The sequence below is a fragment of the Rhipicephalus sanguineus genome, chromosome 10, assembly GCF_013339695.2.
Source record: "Rhipicephalus sanguineus isolate Rsan-2018 chromosome 10, BIME_Rsan_1.4, whole genome shotgun sequence".
Taxonomy (NCBI): Eukaryota; Metazoa; Arthropoda; class Arachnida; order Ixodida; family Ixodidae; genus Rhipicephalus; species Rhipicephalus sanguineus.
Window position 1 is genome coordinate 71405652 of NC_051185.1, and position 22132 is coordinate 71427783.

At 47.9% G+C, this 22132-nt stretch overlaps 1 protein-coding gene across 1 annotated transcript in view; it reads left to right on the top strand.

Annotated features, from left to right (window-relative positions):
• LOC119372115 (CD82 antigen) overlaps positions 1 to 22132 on the top strand; it is a 135968-nt gene that overhangs the window by 91849 nt on the left and 21987 nt on the right. Inside the window, exons 2-6 of the mRNA XM_037642575.2 lie at positions 1378 to 1458; positions 5260 to 5308; positions 13163 to 13215; positions 14590 to 14664; positions 18049 to 18117. Coding sequence (XP_037498503.1) covers positions 1378 to 1458; positions 5260 to 5308; positions 13163 to 13215; positions 14590 to 14664; positions 18049 to 18117 — 327 coding nt within the window. The remainder of the gene's footprint in view (positions 1 to 1377; positions 1459 to 5259; positions 5309 to 13162; positions 13216 to 14589; positions 14665 to 18048; positions 18118 to 22132) is intronic.

Sequence of the window (22132 nt, forward strand, 5' to 3'; positions counted from 1 at the left end):
CACTGGGTGCTGCTCCACTCAGAACACCCCGAAGTCGGAGCTCCGCATAGGACGCGTCACTACGGAACCACGACACGGCGCGGTGGAAAGCTCATGACAACAGACTATAACCCGTACCGCAGTACTGCGTTTTAGAGACCGGCCCTGGGATCAGCTCCTGCTGCGTTCCATACTGCAGTGTGGGGTCTAGAAAGTGCTCCACGATTCCCAATAAAGATTGTAGGCGAGCCTATTGCTTGACTTCGGCGTCTGGTAGTCATACTCGCGCGTCGGCGTTCCTGGGGTTAACATTGTGCTTCGTCCACCCCGCCACGGTGGTCTAGTGGTTATGACACTCGACTGCTGACCAAAAGGTCACGGGATCGAATCCTGGCCGCGGCGGCTGCATTTTCGATGGAGGCGAAAATGGTTGAGGGCCGTGTACTTCGATTTAGGTGCACGTTAATGAACCCCAGGTTGTCGAAATTTCCGGAGCCATACCGTAGTTTTGGGACGTGGTTTTGGGACGTTGAAACCCAGATATTATCATTACTACTGTGTTTCGTCGCACTGCCGAAGCGGATCTTAAAACTTGCGTAAAAAGAAGCACGTGGTTGAGATCTTCTGTTTCGCCAGACGCCGCGACTACCCCACCTGAGATTACAATTGACTGAAAAGGGAAATAAGAACATGGTTTTTGTCATTGAGGCTTCCGCCTCTTCGTTTTGTCCACGTTTAAAATTCCGCGCTCTTCTTGACAAGATGATCGATCACCGGCTCGCCCAAATGTGCATCATTTTGCCTTGGAGTCGTCTTATAAGGCTAATGTGTAAGGAACCCTGTGACTTTTTTTGCCCTTGCGTGGAACTATGAAAATGTCTTTGGTACTTGACTGTCCCCAGTGCTTTAGTGACCTTTTCAATCTTTATTTGTGCTCTTAATTGTATCTGTCAAGCGAATGTGCGTGTCAGGTGCCAACAAAGGCCACAACCTCTCCTGCATAAACCTAATCAGTATTACAAAAGATGTTTTGCGTTCTGCAGTCGATCACGGTTCATTGATTGTGTCCAGTTGTTCTTTCTTTCTTTACTTTTCTTTTCTTTTTTTGTACCGCATCGACTGTGCCGCTGTATGCCTTGCAAGGGGGGTCCGAATCCCTGTCAAGGAAACAGGGTTTGATCTTTTATTCGTGCCTCCTCAATTATTTTGTGTATGTCCAGTTGAAGCCAGAGGGTTCCTGGACTAGGGAGCCCTCCCACCATAGGGTGATACCGAGCATCGCTCGGAACACTGTTTCGAAAATAAACGTTTATTTCTCTCTCTCTCTCTCTCTCTAGAAAAATGGAATAAAATTCAATTAAATTTAATTGAATAAAATGTACACTCGTTCTATCGCAGTTCATGGGTGTTGTGGTGCTCGGCTACATGCTCTGGGTCCTGGCCACCACGGAAAACCGAAGGTTCATCGACGGTGTCCTGGTGAGGGAGGCACTAACCACCCTCAACAAGAAGAATGCTTACTCTTCATTTCTTTTTGCGAGTGTCCTCAAAGTCTTTCCTATTTCGGTTATGTGCATTATGAATGAATGAATGAATGTGACCTTTTAAAAGAAAAGGACGACTCTTGCCCGCTGTCGAATAGGTTGTACAATATGTCAGCTAACATCGCCATTTGAAAGAAGACCTTTTCCATATCTCACATATGAGTCATTACTGAAGGGGATGTGGCGCCATTATTACATCGTGCCCATTTTGTGACGCCTCACTCCGCGATGTGACTGCCCCACGCTTGTTGTGGACTTGCACAGGCATACAACTAAGCCGTCTTCGCCACCTCCGTGCAACGGGCCTCAGGCCTGGCCGACCACGCGGCCTCGACCGCTGGATCCGTGGACCTTACCCGCCGATCATTATTAGACTTTATACACGAGGCAAATTTGCGCGTCTATTTTTGACACCACCAATAACTATGCCTAAGGGCAGGTTTTCGAAATAAAAAAAAAAACAAAACAAAACATACCGATACCACATCTCCAAAATACTAAAACCCAGACGCCGATTCCCAAATATAAAGCTTTGTTTCACGGTTATGTATCAACACATGGTGACTGCAAGGCGTGCCTCAAAAAAGCTTTATAGCAGTCATGCCTGTGTGGGTCATGAACATACTTATTAAGAAAATGCAAAAAAGATGGGTCGAACACAAACATGTGCGGGTCTCGGGCCGCAAGCGAGAGGTCCGCGGGCCGCGTGTTTGAGACCTCTGGACTAAGGATTATGTAGGATAGTAGATGGGCAGAGAAAGTGTCCCGGTAGTCTTATAGAAAGAGCGTTGACTCACAGAGTAGAAAAAGAACTGGGAGACTCACCAGCAGATATACGGCTCGTAGCGTAAGCAATATGTCAACAAAAAGCGTTAAGCGATAAGTCAGAGAGGTGAAGAATATTTATTGGATACCAGCGCTGAAAAAAAAAAAATGGCTCCGAATAACTACTTAAAGGGCAAAGACAAAATAAGGAGGGAGGCATTTTATGATAATTCAGTGTGAAGCGCTTTACTGATTGAAGTGAGGTCGGGTTGCCTTAGAACGCGTCGTTATAACGTCATATTCAGTAAAGAAAGAACAGGTGCATGCACTCGGGAAGCTCAGCAAACGACGGAGGACGTTGTGATTGAATGTCGAGAAGTCCGGCTTCAGGGGCGTAGCCAGGGGGGGTTGGGGGGTTCAACCCCCCCCCCCCCTTCGAAAATTTTCAGTTTTGCTTGCATATACACACACGCACACATACAAACGCACGCACGAACATACATAAAGTATGACTAACCCCCCCCCCCCCAAAAAAAAAAAAAAAAAAAAAAATTCTGGCTACGCCCCTGTCCGGCTTGGTGTATGTTTGGGCACTAGCCTACATGAAGCCTCGCGCTTTATGGACAGCAGCGGAAATGTAGGCAGGTCCGCGATAGAAATAAGTATGACACGGTTGGAGGATTTGTAGCAGGAAACGTAGGGACAAAGGACAAAAATAAATGGTGGGAAAACTAAGGTAGTTCTCCCGTTAGGCGCAGAAAGGGTGTGTGTGAAATTACTGACTTTTTTCTATAGGAAGGAAGATTTAATTGAAGTAGACAAGGTATTAGATCGAATTAAAAAAATAATAATAATTAGCAGCCCTTCGTTATCAGGAAAATGGGGTCAAGCGAAGCTTGGCGTGCGCGTTCCTGACCTACTGCTTTTCTTTCTGTCGAATCGAGCAATGCTCCCTCCTAACTGCTTCCTTCCTCCATGTCGGGAATCGAACCTTCATCCGCGTGCTTAGCAGCGCAATACTTCTGTTGCTACAGGCAACAGCGACGGTCATGCGTTCATGTCCAGGCAACAATGAAATGTGGTAATGTGAAAGGACCAGTGACTTCGATGAAAGATCGGATTTTCCTATCAGAAACGGCTGATCACTGACAAGCCCTTGATCGAGAGAGCTTCGGTTATTGGCGCACGGAAATGCGTATGTGACCGCCGCACCTTCGAGGGCCTATTTGTGTACGCCAGCATTCCTTTGCACTCGCCGGCGCCGGCGACTGTACGGAAACGGTAAAGGCACCTGTACTGCCTGTACCCCGCGAAGGCGCTGGTTTGCCGCCGCCGCCACCGCCGCTGAAATCTGTATAGACGGAATATGAATTACATATGCTATAGCATGGCAGGGTATACCCTGAGCATCAATGACTACCGCTGAGTAAGCCCACCTGCCAGCCACTTGAGAAGCATCGATAAAAGCAATGAATGCGATAGCAAGGAACTAATGCTATACGAAGTCAGGCTCGCCAATGGATACTCTCAGTTTGAACAGCGCTTCTGTTGCAAAGGCGGCTGAAGCAGCGAAGGAAACTAGCGTGCTTCAAGTGTCGAGCTGTGACACTTGATAGTTCGCGCTCATCTTCTATTTGTTCGTTTAGCGGCGTCTGAGCTCGAGTGACATTCGTACGCGCCGTAACATGAGCGCGGACAGCACGGTGAAAGCGTGAAACATTCCTCTACCCCGCGCCACGAGAAAACCGCGCGAGCAGACAGCGGAAGGGCAAACTTCTCCCATGCGCAAATATAAGAAGAAGCGAGCGAGCTCGCCGACGACGACTTTTAAATGCGCCCGTCGGGCTCCAGCGCCACCTCGCTGGTAATGAAGAAACGCTTATTATCGCCTTCTGTCTCTGAGTCCGTCCAGCGCTAAATGGTGTGTATATAACGCTCGCCGTTAGCTGCGTAGAGGATCTGCGTTTCGTGGCGTAGTGGATAGCGCCGCTCGCTGCGGAGCAAGGGGTCCCTGGTTCGATTCCGCGCTTCGGAAGCATTTTTCTGAGTTAATTTTCTTTGGGGCCTTTATATATATATACATACTTATACATATACGGTGCATGACGGCGGCGACGGCGACGGCAAAATCCAGCCGAGACTGTCCATATAATTGCTATCGCAATAAAATATTAGGGGGACACGTCAGTGGTATTCTTGGCCTCCAGGAGCAGAGCCCTGACTCAGGCACTACTCCTGCTTACACTGAAGACCGTGTTGCAGGTTTCTTGGGAATGGACAAACCGTAAGTCGGTCGTTTTCAGCCAGATCGACCCGGAATATAATACTTCCATTTATTGCCAGGCGTGCAAACGTTAGCTAGACCTTAACAACATGATATGGCGATGCTCCGCGCTTGTCGGGGACGAAGAGATCACAGAAGAGAAGTGGCAACAGAAGACACCGAGTTCATCTCAAGACGCCCAGTTCTAGGCTGTCCGAAGGGCTCGTGAAACGGCGGAGGGCCTTGGCGTCCCCGTACCGACTTGTGCGTGGCCCGCTTCGGTCTGATTTCTCAGATTGCCCTTAGGATCAAATAAAGTTTATCATACCATACCGAAATCTGTAACTTATAGAAGATTGAATGAATGAATGAATGAAGCAACTTTATTTCGAGATCCGCCTCGTTGCTGGTCCGGGCCAGACCACTCAGATGGAGGACGTAAGACCTAGTCTTCCAGTAACCTTCCTGGGCTGCTCGATGGCCCACGTTTGGTCCTGTAAATCGGAGCTGAGCAGAGTGTTCCGCCATCGCTGCCGGAGAGGTTCTCGGGAGTCTGTATGCTGACTGTGGCGGCCGTGCCTAGATATTACGTTTATATCCTTATCCCGTGCATACAGCAAATTCTGCTATTCGAAATGTTCCTAAGGAGGCAATGCTTTTCATGGCCTTTGTCTTTTGAGTAATAAACTCTTGTTCGTTCTTTTTCAGGTGTTCACCTACGTTCACTTAGGAGTGGGGGCGGCCTGGTTCCTTACAGGTGCGTAAGAAACCACAGTCCTTGTGAATAAGCAATTCGCATGTGGCACGCTTCACTTACCATTGGCCAAAAAAAAAAAAGAAAGAATGCTTCGCCCAAATCCAAGAACTTAGCTTATGCATTGCGCACCTTCAAAAGAATGTTTCTTTGGTGTTCAAACCCACACGAAGTTTTTCAATTTTTGCGTGAGTATTGCAGTTTTGCACACGCACACATGCAAACACCCGCACAAACATGCAGGCCTCCCCCCCCCCCCCCCGGAACCCCCAAAAAAGAGAGGGAAAAAAAAGAAATTATTCAGGGTGCTCCTCTGCTTCAAACATTGGCAACGGAGCATTGGGACAGACAGTGACAAGTTGACCACAAGCGCTAAAGCCATGTCCTGAAAATCGCAGTGTGCCGGCTCAAGTTAAATAACCTAAGTTCCCGAACATTGAAGAAGAACGGCGATTTGGGCGAGTTAGTTGAAACTTGAAGCACATTTTTCCAGACTTGGCAGCGCAAGCACGTAAGCACTCTTTGCCTCCCGTTCTTCACTGCGTCGCCTTACCTTCAGCACTTACGTGCTTGCGCTGCAAACTCTTGAAAAGTGTACCCGACGAATATTCTTTGGATTTCGCCTCATTGACATCCGCCCTCCGTTGCCGGGGTATCGAACCCGCGTGCTCGGGCTCAGCAGCGCGGCATCTTAGCCGCTATGACAACGCGGGTTTGCCAAGTTTTCGGACCATCAAGAAGAATTCGTGATAAAGAAAGGTGGGCGTGCAGATCGGTACACACGAGAAGAGATCAAAACAAGCACGACTTTTTCTTGTGTCCGGGTGTGCACGCCTACCTTGTTTTATCGTGAATCCGTACCAACCACCTCAACTTTTAACAGCGGCGCTGTTTAAGCTGGAGGTAAGGGCAATGATGTCCGCAAAAAACTCGGCGTGTATGCGTCACTGAATGCGTGTATGTGCCAAGCAGCTCCTAGCATATCATTGCCATGCATAGTACAGTATAGCAAGGGGGAGGGAAAGGGAAGTGAGGGTAAGGAGATGAGATATGAAGCTGAGGAGGAAGGAAAGGAGGAGGGGAAAGGGTAAAGCATGACATAGCCTTGTGTAGTATAATTTAGCAAACATGTGGGAAAGGGAAGTTGAGGAGGAGGGTGAATCATTACATAGCCATGTATACCATAGTATAGCGATGGGTGGGAAAGCTAAGTGAGGGGTAGAAGGAGTGGTGTGAGGGTAAGGAGGAGGGAAAGAAGGAGGGGAGAGGATGAAGCATATCATAGTCTTGTACAGTATAGTACAGCAAGGAAGGAAACAGAAAAAGGAGAAGGCAGGGAGGTTAACCAGAAACACTTCCGGTTGGCTACCCTACACTGGGGGGTCGGGGAAGGGGAATAGAAAGACGAGAAATAGAAGGGAGGAAAGAGAAAAAAAAATAAGAGAGAGAGAGAGAGAGAGAAGAGATGCAGTGCATTCACTACAGCGTGCGGGATTGCACCACAAGTCAGAGGCGTTCGCATAAGCCCGTCGTTCTCAAAAAACACAAGAGTGCTTTCACTGCCTTGTGGGCCGCCGAGAGATGTGGACGGTGCTGTAGTAGCACCTGCACGGAAATTGGCCTATCATCCAGTCGCCGCAGTGCGTTGGACAGTACTTGTCGCTCCGAGGAAAAGCGAGGACAGTGGCACAGCAGGTGTTCGATGTCTTCTTCGGTGCCGCAAACATCACACGCCGCGCTGTCCGTCATTCCGATTAACGTTGTATATGCCTTCGTAAAAGCAACTCCCAACCAAAGGCGATAGAGAAGCGAAGCTTCGCGTCGATGAAGGCCGGATGGAGGTTGGAGTTGCAGTGAAGGGTTCAGTTGATGTAGTCTGGTATGTCTGATGCTTGGTGCGTTCCACTCCGTAAGTGTGAGACTGCGGGCCAGTTGTCGAATCTGCCTTGCAGCGTCTGTCCTTGAAAGCGGAATTGGGACAATGTTTGCTTCCTGGTGTGATGCGCGAGCAGCGTGATCGGCGGAATCATTTCCACTGATTCCACAGTGGCCAGGTAACCACTGGAAGTCAATATCGTGGCCTTTTTGAATTACGTGGTGGTGAAGTTTTACGGTTTCATACGTCAACTGTTCGTGGCATCCTCGTCGGAGAACTGACCGCAGGCACTGTAACGCCGGTTTTGAATCAGAAAACACAGCCCATTTACTTGGTCTTTCAGTATCAATAAATTCTAGTGCGCTGCGCAGAGCCGCGAGTTCTGCCGCCGTAGACGTCGTCGCATGTGAAGTTTTAAGACGCAGAGTTATCCCTTGTGATGGTATAACCACCGCACCACCAGAACTGGACGACGTAGTCGAGCCATCCGTATAGATGTGGACGTGGTTACCGTAGTTTTCGTAGAGTAGGAGTAGGCTCAATTGTTTCAGTGCATGTGTCGGTAGGTCTGACTTCTTCCGCACTCCCGGAACCGTTAGGTGAACTCGTGGGCGGCTCAAGCACCACGGAGGGAACACTGGCTTTGACGCAGGTGCGTACCCCGCAGTAAATGACGAGCGATGTTTGCCGACAGTGGCACTATATGTCGTGCGGGGCCTTTCAGCAGCGAGGCTCGCCAGATGGTGGGAAGGGGTCCTGGCATAATGCCTGAGGTACGTACGCATTGTCTCGGTGATAATGTGTGTCGTGATTGAGTAGTCTTGCGCGATGGCAATGGTTTCAGCCGTTGACGCGCTGCGGGGTAACCCAAGGCATATCTTAAGAGCTTGGGCTTGAATGCTCTGAATCGCGCGCAGGTTAGTCTTGCCGGTGTTCGATATTGCAGGCAAACTGTACCGTAGGAATCCAATAAACAGAACCCTGTACAGTTGTAACATAGATGGTATCGGCACTCCCCATTTTTTTCCTGCAAGGAATCTGAACATGTGACATATAGCAGTCAGCCGCTTCTTCAAGTAGTTCACGTGTGGAGTCCAAGACAGGTTTCTGTCAATTATGACTCCCAAGAACCTGTGGCTTCTGCTGAATGATATCAGGTCTCCGTTAATTGATATACCATAGGCAGACATTGGCTTCCTCGTGAATGCTACCACTGCACATTTCCCGCAAGACACTTCCAGGCCTTGTTTACGAAGGTAGCAGGACGTCATTGTGGCTGCCTTCTGAAGGCGTGCGCGAAGCTGAAGCCGTGTCGCACCTGAAGTCCAAATGCAGATGTCGTCAGCGTAGATAGAAAGCTTTACGGTGCTTGGTAGGCTTTCGAACAGTCCAATGAGGGTTAGATTGAAAAGCGTAGGGCTTAGAACTCCGCCTTGAGGGACTCCTCGGCTACTGTAATACTCAGTTGTCGGGCCATTCTCCGTGGTGACGTAGAACGACTTTCTCTGCAAGTAGCTGCACACCCACATATATACCTTGCCACCAAGACCTACTGTTTCTAATGCACTCAGGATGGCTTCATGGGAGACATTATCATAAGCCCCCTTGACGTCTAGAAACAGAGCAGCACACAGTCTCTTACAGGTCTTCTGGTGTTCGACATATGTCACCAGATCAACAACGTTGTCTGTTGCCGATCGGCCGCGCCTGAATCCGGCCATGGCATCTGGATAGATTTCATAGTGCTCCAAGTACCATTCCAGTCGTGTTAGAATCATTCTTTCCATTGTTTTTCCCACGCAACTGGCAAGCGCGATAGGACGGTATGAGGAAATGTCCAGCGGCGACTTGCCAGCTTTGAGAAGCGGAATGAGGCGACTTGACTTCCATGCTTGGGGAACTGTACCAGTCTGCCAGGAGTCGTTGTATAGGTGCAGGAGTGCCTTCCGAGCTTCGTCTCCAAGGTTACAAAGAGCACGATATGTAATGCCGTCAGGTCCTGGCGCCGAAGAACGTCTGCACAATGCCAGTGCAGCTTCTAGCTCATCCATAGAAAACGGGCACTCCATGCGGTGATCACGTGAGAGAAATGGGAGGCCGAGCTCCACCGTCCTTGTATCTGTGAAATTTGAGTCGCCGGCAATCCTTCTACAGAAGGATTCTGCGACGTCAATCTCGTTACACTGCAAGTGAAGTGCCAGAGATTTAAACGGGTGTCGCTGACTAAAGGTTGTGCGAAGACCACGGACAGTTCTCCATATAAGCGATAAAGGCTTTCGCGGATCCAACGACTCGCAGAAGGATGCCCATCGTCGCGAAGCCAGTTTATCCATGTGACGCTGTATTTTCTTCTGAGTGCGTCGAGCCAGTCTCAAATCATCCTTGCACTTTGTGCGTCTATATCCTTCGTTCTGCGCGACGGCGCATTGCACGAAGCTTCTCAAGTTCGATTGTCGAAATCGGTGCGTGTGGAACTCGTGTAACTCGTCAAAAGCGAATGCGTGGAGTTCTGCAGGGCATCCTTTATCGCGGCCTCTAGGTTATAGGATGAGCCGTCGCTACAACAGTCTTCCATTATCGTCTTGAATTTCGGCCAATCGGTGCATTGGAGGGCTCTGGAGGACTTGGAGCTGGTCAAACCTTCTATCCTCAGATAAGTTGGAATGTGGTCACTACCCCGCGTTTCCAAATCTGAAAACCAGTGCACTCTTCTCGTGAACGAGCGTGAAACAAGAGTGAGGTCCAGGCAGCTGCTGTAGGCTGATCCACGTAGATATGTAGGGCTTCCATCATTAGAAACACTGAGTTCGTGTTCCGAGGCAAATGACACCAACTTTCTTCCTCTAGAGTTGACCTTTGAGCTTCCCCATAGAGTATGGTGGGCATTAAAATCACCAGTGATCACCCACGGGTGTGGAGTCGATGTCAAAATATCGCGTAAGCGCTCGCAATCTAGGCGGCTTGATGGGGATACATAAGCTCCGAGAATTGTGAAAGTGACCTTATTCTTCTTCACAGTAAGGCAAACATATTGATTCTCTTCGTCAGGTGGGACAGGGTGATGAATATAAGTCAGGTCACGGCGCATGAACACAACAACTTTGCTGCACTCTCCTTGGATGGAGGACATAAAGCACTCGTAGCCTGACAATCTGACGGAAGCAGACAGATTGGGCATATCACAATGATGGGGAATCGGTTCGTAAATACAAACTGTCTAAAGTCGGACATGCGCGACTTAAGACCTCTGGCGTTCCACTGAAAGACAGATGCATTCTTGACTTCCTCTCGAAACGATGGTACCTCGAGGGCCGTGGTTTTACCCTAAAGCTGCAAGCACCGGACTCAGGGTGTCCAGCACCTGCAGTGCGCTCTGCGCAGACGGGGTCTTCATGTTGCTCAGTAGAACGCGCATGGCGCTAATCAGCGACTGCAGCAAGTTTACGACCTGTCGATCTTCAGTCGTCGCATCAGTGGTTCGTTGGGTCGTTGAGGGTGGTGGGATTCGATGTGATGCCGTAGCAGGTTGAGCTTGTGGAAGCGAGGGCCACTCTTCGGAAGGTGCGACTGCTGTCTCTGCCTTTGATTTCGCAGTGTCCGTCTTCGAGGAGTTCGGTGTTCGTAAGGCAGCCGCTTTGATGGAGGATGACATCTCGCTATCGGCAGAGCAGTCTTTTCGTGATGTTCCTCGGTGTCGACGCCGTCGTCGCCGAAGTGTAGCGGCCGCCTCTCTGTGCGTTGAATTGTCCCGCACCATACGCTTGAGTACCGCGTGCTCGTTCCTCAAGCGCGGGCAATCTTTGGATGAGGCTTCATGAGCGCCGTGGCAGTTGGGACACCTTAACACAGTTGCACCGCAGGCGTCTTTTGAATGAGATTCAGCGCACCGCGGGCACACAACATTGTTCCCACAGACACCTCTGACGTGTCCTATCTTGAAGCATTTGTAGCATTGCAGTGGCTTCGGCACGTATGGACGGACTGAGTGGCGAACGTGGCCTACTTTGACGTGTGAGGGAAGGCTGTCTCCCTCAAACACAAGCCTCAAGCAACATGAGTTGCCAAGTCTTGTGATGTGCGTGATGAGAGTGCCTTCTGTAGTTGGCTTTATTAATACTGGCAGGTCATCAGGTGGAATGGAAAGATCGACGTCATAAATGACGCCAACAGTGCCGTTACAACCTGTAGAGATCATTGATCGAACTTTCACTTTGTCGATTACCGTTATGTTCCGCAGGCTTTGCAGCGCACTACGGTGCAGAACGTCTACGGCAAGGACATTCTTCCGTGCATTTATCCTCACGTCTTTGATCTGATTCGGCGCGGTTTCCTCGAGAAGCACAGAGAGAACTTGCCTATTGAGGAGTCGTAAGTTGGACGTAGGGTCTTCGGGCATGAATAGCATGGTGTGCGGCCAACGTTGTGCTGCAGTCTTCACGGTAGAAACACTCGCCGACGATGTCGTCCGCAGGAGTCTTCTTTTTGCCGTTCGACTCATGGCGACCTTGAAGTCATCGTCCGATGACTCGAAGCCCTCCGAGTACAAATCGGTTGCCTCGCTGTCCGTGTCGCTTGACGCGTTTCCACGTTTCCTGGACGTGGCCCGACGGGACGGTTGCGCGCCAGGCAGATCCTCAGGCGTGTCTTGAAGCATTGCCGCAAGGATGGAGCGGCAGCTCCCAGGATTTGCAGGGAAACAATTGAAAAAACTGGGACAAGGGTACAAGCGTTCTGCGAAAGAAACACTTCGTCGTCGTCCCCCAGTACAGCAAGGGGTGAAAAATGGAAGCGAGGGAGAGGACGAGGCGAAGGCCACCAGCACGGCTGTTCAGTTTTCGCAACACCAATGCGTAGCTGCCCCATTTTTTTTTGTCGATAGAACCAAGAAGAAGTCACATGAAACACATGCGAGGAATAGCCGAACGTTGGCGAGCACTTGTGTTCATGCCTTTTGCTCGTGTGGGATGGCGTGAGGGGTCCTCACATCTCGTGCTCGTCCTCCGATCGTTGCTATGACGACGACGCTCTTTCGCAGCTGTGAACTTGCTGCAGCACGCGATTCGACTGTCAACGCTGTGTGTGGACTGCTGTCGTGCTCTTTGCGTTCGTTTTCTTTGTTCTCGTCCTGTTCGGGACTGTGTAAATCTAAAAAAAAAACAAAAAACAAGATTGATATATAAGAAAGATGTAGCATATCGGGATTGCTACAGGTCTAGTGATATCGACATTGGTAGCCTTACGCTATGTGAACTTTCTTGTTGCGTGAACATTTATGTTGTAGTTGTGAGATTAAGTATGTGAATGTCCATTCATGTGTCATTTTGTAACTGTTGAAAATTTTAGAACTACCACGTAAGAGAAGATTAGTAGCCGCCGCCACATATACGCACCAACCTGCCCTTAGATACATTTACTTAAAAAAGTAACTTTGGGCGAGTATAATGAGAGAAAGAGAGATAGACAGAAAGAAAAGGATTTTTAATACCGGTGTCACACGGTGCACTTCTGGTTGCGATCGAGCCCGATCAGGACCAAATTTCTCAACAGTGATTGGCTCCCTTCTGCAGCTTGCGCAAAGGAGCCAAATGCGATCGCGAAATTCGATCGTGATCAGGCCAGATTGTGATCAGAAGTGACCGCGCGATACTGGTATTAGTGACTCGACTTACGCCGTTTGCTTTGTCATTCAAACATGCGTTCGATTCAGGATGGTAAGGCTTTATCAATCAAAGAGCAAAATCTGATGACTGCAGATAACCACCTTGGAACACTAAGCACAACAGTCACTTGATGAGCCTTGTCAATGCCGGGTTTTATGGAAAGGAGTAGGCGTGATTGCACTGAAAAAGCATTTTACCGCGTTTGATAGTGTTGCGTGGATTTCTGCATTGTGGTATAAGAGAAAAGGCACGGTATTTTGCTCGTGTTTGATGCAAAAGCGCTTGCAGAGATCGACAGTTGTCACGTGACTCGTCTTGCAGGAATGTGCGGCTGGATCGGGTCGTACAAGAAGGGCGGCCTCGGCATGAAACTGGTAAGTGCATCCGCTCAAACTCCGATTGGCTGAATACGACGTAACCATATAGAGCGATAGATGCGACACAAGACAAAATGACAAACAGGCGAAGCCATGTTCACCGAAGGTCACGTTTCAGCTAATGCCTGTTTTGCTCTGCCAAGTTTCATAAATAAAAAAGAACTCATGGGGTCCCTTATGCGCTCGCATATAACGACTAGCTCGAGAGCGAAAGCCGTCTTATTTTACTTCTCAGTCGATGTATGGATCCTCCTCCGCCCCCCTCCGAAGGCTTTCTGCACCTAACGTGGCTTTGCACTGCCTCCAAGATCAAAGGCATTGCAATCTTTCTGCACGTCACCTAGTTTTACACTGGCTCCGTGATCGACCCAGGCGGCGATGTCATGTGGTTAAGTCATCACGTGACTTCACGTGACGTGACGTCGTGACGACGTGATATGGTGACGTCATGATGACGTCTTATAGTGATGTAGTCACGTGATGATTTTTTTTTTTGCCTCACTCGCGTTGACGCCGAAGCCGACGGTCAGTTTTCGCATTTGATGAGGCATCTAAGGCTTTCGCACTAATAACAAAAAAAGAGTCCCAATCGCCTTTACTTAAAAGCTTGTGCGGTGCGAACATGCGATATAACAGTCAGAAGGGCAGCGTCAAAAGGCGAGGGCAAAGAGTGGTACACAGGACGGGGGCACGTCCTGTACATCACTCTTCTTTGTCCGTGTCCGTCGGCGTTGCCCTGCTAAGTGTTCCACTAGAATGCACAAACTGGCCCAAAACAAAAGCGTTACTGCGATTAGGGAGCCACCCTAACTGCGATATAACAGGCACGCTTATAGGACACCGCTACCGTTGTTCGTCTGTCGAGCTCAATAAAAAAATATCCTGCGGCGAATAGCGTTATCATATCACACAATCCACATTGCTTGACGAAGTAAGCATTAACCCCATGACGAATTGCGATTCAATTTGGAAAGCTAACGCGAGTTTCACTAGTTAATTTTGTCATTACTAACTTCAGAGCACGTGTCTAACTCTGGAACTGAGCAGTCATTAGGTCGTATCTATTCAGCAGACGTCCTGCGTGCTGGTTCTAGGAATACGCCTGAAAAATCTGCGCCAAGATGCAATGATGTATCTATTAGATCAAATCAGCACGTCAGCTTTTTTTTCTTTTTTCATGGTGCATGCTGACACTCGTTAACATGGAACGCAATGACAGATAACTAGCAACACGATTTGTTTGTTCTCGGGTATGTAGACAATAACTACTGAAAGCGAACACCTAAAGACTGGAGTGGCTTCAATTACCATACTAATGCAGGTGTCTTTTTTTCTTTATTGAAACGTCGTTTGCTGTTTTTGCCCTTCCAGTTCTTGTTCCTCGCCGTTGTCATGGTAGCGGCGGAAATAGGCGGCATCGTTGCACTCAGCATACTCAAGATAAAGGTAATTACCTCTCATAATTATGGTCTTGATAATGATTGTTTTTCCAGATGGTAATGCCGCAACACGCGACGCATCCACCAGCTGCATTCACATTCCTGTTGTTGTTGTTGTTGTTGTTGTTGTCGTCGTTGTTGTTGTCGTTGTTGTTGTGTACTCTCGAGCTGTTGGCGACTAGCGATGGCATCATGAGGTTATGGTCACCAGTGAGACAATTAAGAGAACTTCTTGAAGCGCTCGCCTATACTTCTTCCAGTGGCCCCCGGAAAAGCGTTTAAACATCTCGTGCCATAGACCGTCTGGTATTCTCTTACGTTCAACTTTGCCTGACATTAATTTCCGCTGTGTTGAACAGGTGACTCCCATGACATTACCAAAATAAGAAAGCTTTAGTTTCATTACCTTCGTTTTGGAAAAAAGAAAAAAAAACGTTCAGAATAGGTCGCCCTTGTGACCGATATATTTGTTCATTTCGGCAGTCAGCGGGATTCTAAAAACGCCAGGCCTGCGCTAAAACCGCAGCACAGTCACAGCGAAAGCTGGAAGAGCGGCGTTTCTAGAGCCCGTTAAGCTCTCTTGGGGCTACAATACAAGTACACTAGAAAGGTACCCACTACGCCATGAATCACAATTTTTGTGAAGTTTGGAAGCACCTACTAAGCCATTATTCGTCATTCTGCGGAGAAGCGAGGCACCAGCTACACGTCTGTAAGGCATTATGTGCACTTTGTTCACGCGACGACTGATGACGATGAAGAATTATGGCTCAGCCCTTTGTAATGGGTTGGAATCTTTAAACGGCCCACCAGTTATGTAATTTGCATTGGGTGACGTCCGGTCGCTATTTCCCTCTCCCGTCATGCTGTATAACATACGTTGACGTGGGAAAAAGACGGGGGGGGCGGGGGGGGGAGCGAAGAACTTTACTGAGACCCCGAGGAAATGGATCATACGCTTATGGGCTTCCTTGGCAACCATACAAGTGCCCTTGCGAGGAACCCACTACGCTATAAATCATTGTAATTTTACTGAGACCCAGAGGAAGTGTATCATGCGCTTATGGGCTTCCTTGGCAACCAATCCAAGTGCACTTGCGAGGAACCCACTACGCTATAAATAATTGTAATTTTTGAGAAGTAGGCCAGCAGGCACTCTGCCATTTTTTGTCATTCTACGAAGAGCGTTGGTACCTGCTAAACCCATGTAAGGCATTATGCGCACTTTGTTGATGCTGTGCCTGATGACGATGAAGAATTATGGCAGGGTCCTTTGTAATGGGTTGGAAGCATTCAACAACCTGCTCGTTGCGCAATTCGCATTGTGTGACGCCTGGTTACAGAATTCGCGTTGTGCTACGCTTGGTGCTTATTTTACTCTTCTACCACGCTATATTGCATATGCTAATGTGGTTCCTTCCCGACATGAAGCCTGTATAGGACCTTTTAGCAAAGCAATTTCAAGCACCGGTATGGCTCAGAGGTTGAATACTGGGCTCCCACGCAGAGGACCCAGGTTCGAACCTCGTTCCATCCTGGAATTTTTTTCTTATTTAGTTTTTTTTTCTTATTTCGAGCGATAGTGGTTACGGACACCGGCGGCGGCGGCGGCGGCGGCGGCGGCGGCGGCGGCGGCAGCGGCGGCGGCGGCGGCGGCGGCGGCGGACAACTACGGCGCCAAAAACGGCCGGTGAAATGATCTCATAACAGCTTTCGCTGTAAAATTCTTCGCTGGCACCACGGATGACAAGAACGTGGATTTTTAACAGCGGAGTTGTTTAAGCGCGGAGAAACTTCGTTAGTCGCGAACAAAAATTATCATCGTCATGAACCGGCACGCTCTCTCTTCCTCCTCTTCTTGCTCTTCGTCCTCTTTTCCATCCTCTGCTTTGCTATCAGAACAAGTGCGCCGATTTTTCCGGCGTGAGGTGCACTAACTCTGATGGACGAGAGAACGGGTACAGAGAGTGTGAAAAAAAAAAAGATAAAGAGAGAAATAGAGAGAAAGAAAGGCAAGAAAGACAGAAAAAGATAGAAAGACAGAAAGAATAGACACAAAAAATATATATAGAAAAAAAATAGAGAGCCAGACAGGAAGAGAAAAAAAGAGGGACAGAGAGAGAGAAAGAAAAGAAAGGGAAGAAAGAACAATTAAGATAGAAAGAGCTAGAAAGGGAAAGCAACAGATAGAGACAGACAGAGAAAGAAGTAGAAATAAACAGAGACAGAAACTGATTGAAAAACAGAGAGAAAGAGAAAGAAAGAGAGGAAGAAGGAAAGACGAGCGAGGAAGGCCGCCCAGCTCTGCACTTCCTTCAGGCTTGGCACCCCTAATGTGAAGCTTCCTTAATTTTTTTTTTCCTTTTCTTTCATATTTCCTGGAGCTCCACGTCTCCATTCATACATTACCGCGGGAAAGGCCGAGTTGTTAATCGGACAGATTTTTAGTTTTGAGGCTGACGTCTAGGTCAGTTTCCTATGCTCACTCTATAACTCACTCTACAATATCAGTCCATTCGCGCTTTCACAATTCTTACTGTGTTTAGTTTGAAGCTCACGAATTAAAGAAAGAAAACCCACGTGGTCGAAATTAGGCATTCTAATGAAACAAGTGTAAGTCAATATGATCTTCCCTCGTTTTTTCCAAACGCTGCGCGTACCAGCTAGCACACTCAAATGACGCACTAAAAGCCGGCGGTTACGCTTATATTTTACATCACATTTAACGGACTAACGCACACATAAATATTATCTTGGGGTTAGGCTGCCGTGAATTTGCAAACGTTTTCTAAAGTTAACTGACTGTAAATAATGTGGACTCCGCTAGCCAAATGCAGCGGAGCAATCGCACTCTGGTGCTGTCGGCTACCTGCGAGCGCAGATTTAGTTTTCTGTGCGGTACCAACAGTGTTCCAATATAGGACGTTATTTCGGATTAAAATACATTTTATGTTTACTCCTCTACGCCCACCTCGACGGTGCCGTAGTTACGGTGCTCTGATGTTGACACGAAGGTCGCGGGCTCGATCCCGGCCGCGGCGGTCACATTTCGATGGAGGCGAAATACTAGAGGCCCGTGTGCTGTGCGATGCCAGCGCACGTTATTAAAGAACAGCAGACGGTCGAAATTTCTAAAGCCCTTCAGTACAGTGTGCCTCATATCATATCATATCATATCATATCATATCATATCATATCATATCATATCATATCATATCATATCATATCATATCATATCATATCAATCAGTGTGCCTCATAATCATATCGTGGTTTTGTCACGTAAAACCGAAGATATTATTACGACTATTCCTCTACGTCACATCTGCGGGACGCACCAATCATAGAAAGCCCTGGCTGAATTCTTAATAGTTTCTTTTTCCCCTCGACAGATGGTGGACATATTAAAGTCCGGCTGGATCGAAGTGAACGAACCGACGAAAAACTTTATCCAGGACAGGGTAAGAGCCACTGGAAGCTTCTTTCATTCCAACAAATTTTATTCCTTTTGTGTTTTATAACGGGACGACCAAATGACTTGTTAACTGATCATGTTCTGAGCGAATGGATTCAGAATGATATATTGTCACCCTCCTTGTTTGTTATCTGGTGAACGTGCAACCAAGCGAAACAGGCTTTGCAAGTTCAGCGAGGCTAGATAGTCAGTAAAGGTGGATACGTGGTCTTGTTGGCAATGGGTCATTTCTTTAGCGCTGTGTGTCGGTCGTACGTTTCTTTCTGCCCTTACAAAAATGGATTTAAGCAGTCTATATACTGTCCAAACCCATCTTTAGACAGTCTAAATCTATTTCTGTAAGGGTGGTGCGTATCCTGCCGCGCTACAATGAAGCTTAATTAAGAGATAGATAGATAGATAGATAGATAGATAGATAGATAGATAGATAGATAGATAGATAGATAGATAGATAGATAGATAGATAGATAGATAGATAGATAGATAGATAGATAGATAGATAGATAGATAGATAGATAGATAGATAGATAGATAGATAGATAGATAGATAGATAGATAGATAGATACTGACTGCCTGACTGACTGACTGCCTGACTGACTGACTGACTGACTGACTGACTGAACGACGGTTTAATGGCGCTAGCCTGTAGCGATTGGTGCACGCAAGAGTGCGGCGAGCACGCGAAGCGAGCGCCGCCAAGTGAGTGCCGTACGAAGCGCATTTTACATCCAACCCGGCGCTGACGTCACCACAGAGCAGGCGCGCGGCGGAGCGCAAACACCGAGCGCGCGTGACGCGAGCGTCGCGGAGCGAGGGAGAGGCGAGGCGCACGTCACAGTAGTGACGTAACCACTTCCTTCACCCTTTACTAAGGTGCACAATATGAGTCAACTGTTAAGTCGACTGTTGGAGATGTGCAAACACCCCCAAACGCCTTCCTAGTAACTCTATTGGCAACCTAGCTATCGGATTTCTACAGTCTAATTAGACCGTTAATTAGTGTCAGACAACCATTCCACGTGTGCTACGTAGCTCTACGCTTAGGTACTACGCGCCCACGAAACGTCAATTTCCTATGTTCACTTAGGACGAACCAATCTGATCGTTTCTGTATTTTCGATGCGCACCTATCACCGCTCAATTAATCTTCATCAATTACCCGGGTGGTTAACCTTTTACTTGCCAATGTTCCAAAATTGGAACATACGAAACCTCATTTTTTATTTCCTCTCCAATATATCGGATAATAAAAATTTTTGTTTTCGCATACTCATTGATGCTTGTGAAAAACGTAGCAATTTTAATTTCTATTATGAACCTACGGAGAATTATTAGATAAATGTTTAAAAACAGGCATATTTTGCGCTCCTTGACCACCAGATGTTTGTTGCGTTATTCCGCAGGAAAAAGTAATGTTGCAGTGAGCAAAGCAGAACTAAAATATCGGCAAATGGTTCGGGATTACGCGGCAAGAAATAAAAAAATAACAAAGACAATCTAGTTTTCAGCTTCGAGAGTTTTATGCGGATGTTCCTTTTTTGGAACATTGGCGTTTCAGAGTGTCAAAAGCAGCGTAGACGCGCGCGAGCGTTTCGCCTCGTTCTTTTTCTTTTTTTTTTGGCTTGTTGATGGCGCCCTCTAGGCGGCGCTTGGCAGAAACTTGGACATTAGCTTTCCTGGGCGTCATTTTGAGTTTGCCAGGCACGTGGAAAGAGCAGCATTGAACTGCAGCGCCTAGCCGCATCAATCTCTGTGGATGTAAGTAGAAAACGACCTTGCGGCTGGTTTTATTTTTGTAGTACTGTGCTTTACACCGCAATAACTTTTGTTGTAGGTCATAGCACAACGCTTCCTCACTTTGGAGGCAGCAATTGACCTTTTGTTCAGCCTTCCCGATGACGAACGCGAAGGTGCGTCTGTATGCCAATTGCCGCCTCTTGAAGATGGCAATATTACTGACGAGGAGCACGTGAACGAAAACGACTTTTCTGAAGTTGTTCCCGATGATGTTTGTGGGCACGTTGAAGTTATGCAGTGCAGCGATGAAGACGTTGATTCGCCTTCTGCATGTTCGAGTCCTGAGCCACGACGAAAGAAGCCAGCGGGGCGGCAATTCACTGCTGGAAAAGGACGCAAGGCTTCAACGAAGGCTCGGAAAACAAATACTCCAGAGCGCTCCCATACACCAGCATGGGGTGACCGTGCTACGTTTGACAAAACACTTCCCGGCGAGAGTCCTCCGTTGTTGCTAGAGGCATTTCCTGAGCTTGCAAACATGAGCCCGTCTATGCTGTTCAGCAAATTTATTTCTCCGGAGTATCTTGGTTCACTGGCTGAACTGACTGCAAGATACGCACTCCAAAAGGGGGAGGAGGTGGACGTCACAGGAGCGGACATAGGTCAGTTTTTCGGCCTCTTACTTTTCAGCGGATACCACTCCGTTACGTCTGAGGACTCGTATTGGAGCACTGCAGAAGATCTTTGTGTGCCTATAGTCGCGACAGTGATGGCCCGCAATAGGTTCCGGCAGCTGAAAAGGTTCTTCCATGTTGTTGACAACACTCAGTTGAAAGCAGGCGAAAAGATGGGCAAGATTCAGCCGTTTTACGACGAAATCTCCAAATGTTTCCGCCAGTTTCGAGTGTTCAATGAAAGCCTCAGCATCGATGAGTCAATGGTGCCCTATTATGGCCACCACTCCTGCAAAATGTTCATTCGCGGTAAACCAATTCGATTTGGGTACAAAATATGGATGATGTGCTCTACGAATGGGTACCCCTATGCAATGGAAATATATTGTGGGAGGAACGAGAAGGACGACAAGACACCTCTCGGGATCAGGGTTGTCAGCAATATGGTATCGGTCCTGGAAGCGCCTGAACAGCACGAAGTCTACTTTGACAACTTCTTCACTTCGCACGGCCTCTTGACGAAACTGGCTGACCAGGGGATTCGAGCGACAGGGACTGTGCGAGATACAAGAACCGGTGGTTGTCCACTGAAGAGCTTGAAAAGCATCGGAAAGGAAGAAAGAGGATCTTTCCACTACAAGTGTGACGGGGCGGTCTACTCATGCAGGTGGAACGACAATGCAGTCGTCACAGTTTCTTCTAACCACCTCAACCACGAGCCTGTTGGAAGTGCGAAACGCTTCTCACGACGCTCGAACAAAAAGGTGGACATTCCTCAGCCATATTTGATCAAAAAATACAATGAGGGCATGGGAGGAGTAGATGTGATGGACCGCCCCCTGGGAAGCTATCGGCCGAGACTGAGGAGCAAAAAATGGTGGTGGAACCTTTTCAGCAATGGTTTGAACATGGCTGTCGTCGCAGCATGGCTCCTCCACTGCGAGCTTCACAGGGGTAGTGATGCCGCCATGACGCACATCGCCTTTCGGCGGGACGTCACCATGTCCTTGCTGCAGCTGAAGCCGAAACTCACTGTGAGACCTGGACCTCGGGTTCATCCGAGACATGAGGACAGAAAAACTGATGGTCACTACATGATCTCAACGACTCAGGGAAGGTGCGCGGAATGCAAGAAGAATACAACGAATCAGTGCCAGCAGTGCAAAAAGCGGCTGCACAAGAAATGCTTTGCCGCTTACCACGGTTTGTGAATTGCTCACTGTAGTACAGCCAGTAGTACGAAAGAAGAAATTTTCGTGAAGTGTTGTTATAAATATTTATACTTTTCAGAGACATCGTATGACGCTAAATATTATTCTTCAGTTATCCTGAGTAAGGAAACCCGACTGAAAAGTCAATAAAGGTTGTTCCAGAGAAAATGTGTGTTTTGCATATGGGAAATGCCAATGTTCCAAAAATGGAACATGCGAAAAAACATGCTTAGTCATTGTGAATATGGCTGTATTTTTTATCATAGTTTTTTTAGAAGGCCAATGCAAATTATCAACATAAATTTCAGTTTTTTTCCTACTACTTCATAGTGCGGCGTTTGCCGTTTGGTGCTAGCACCATAATAAATGGAAGCTCCA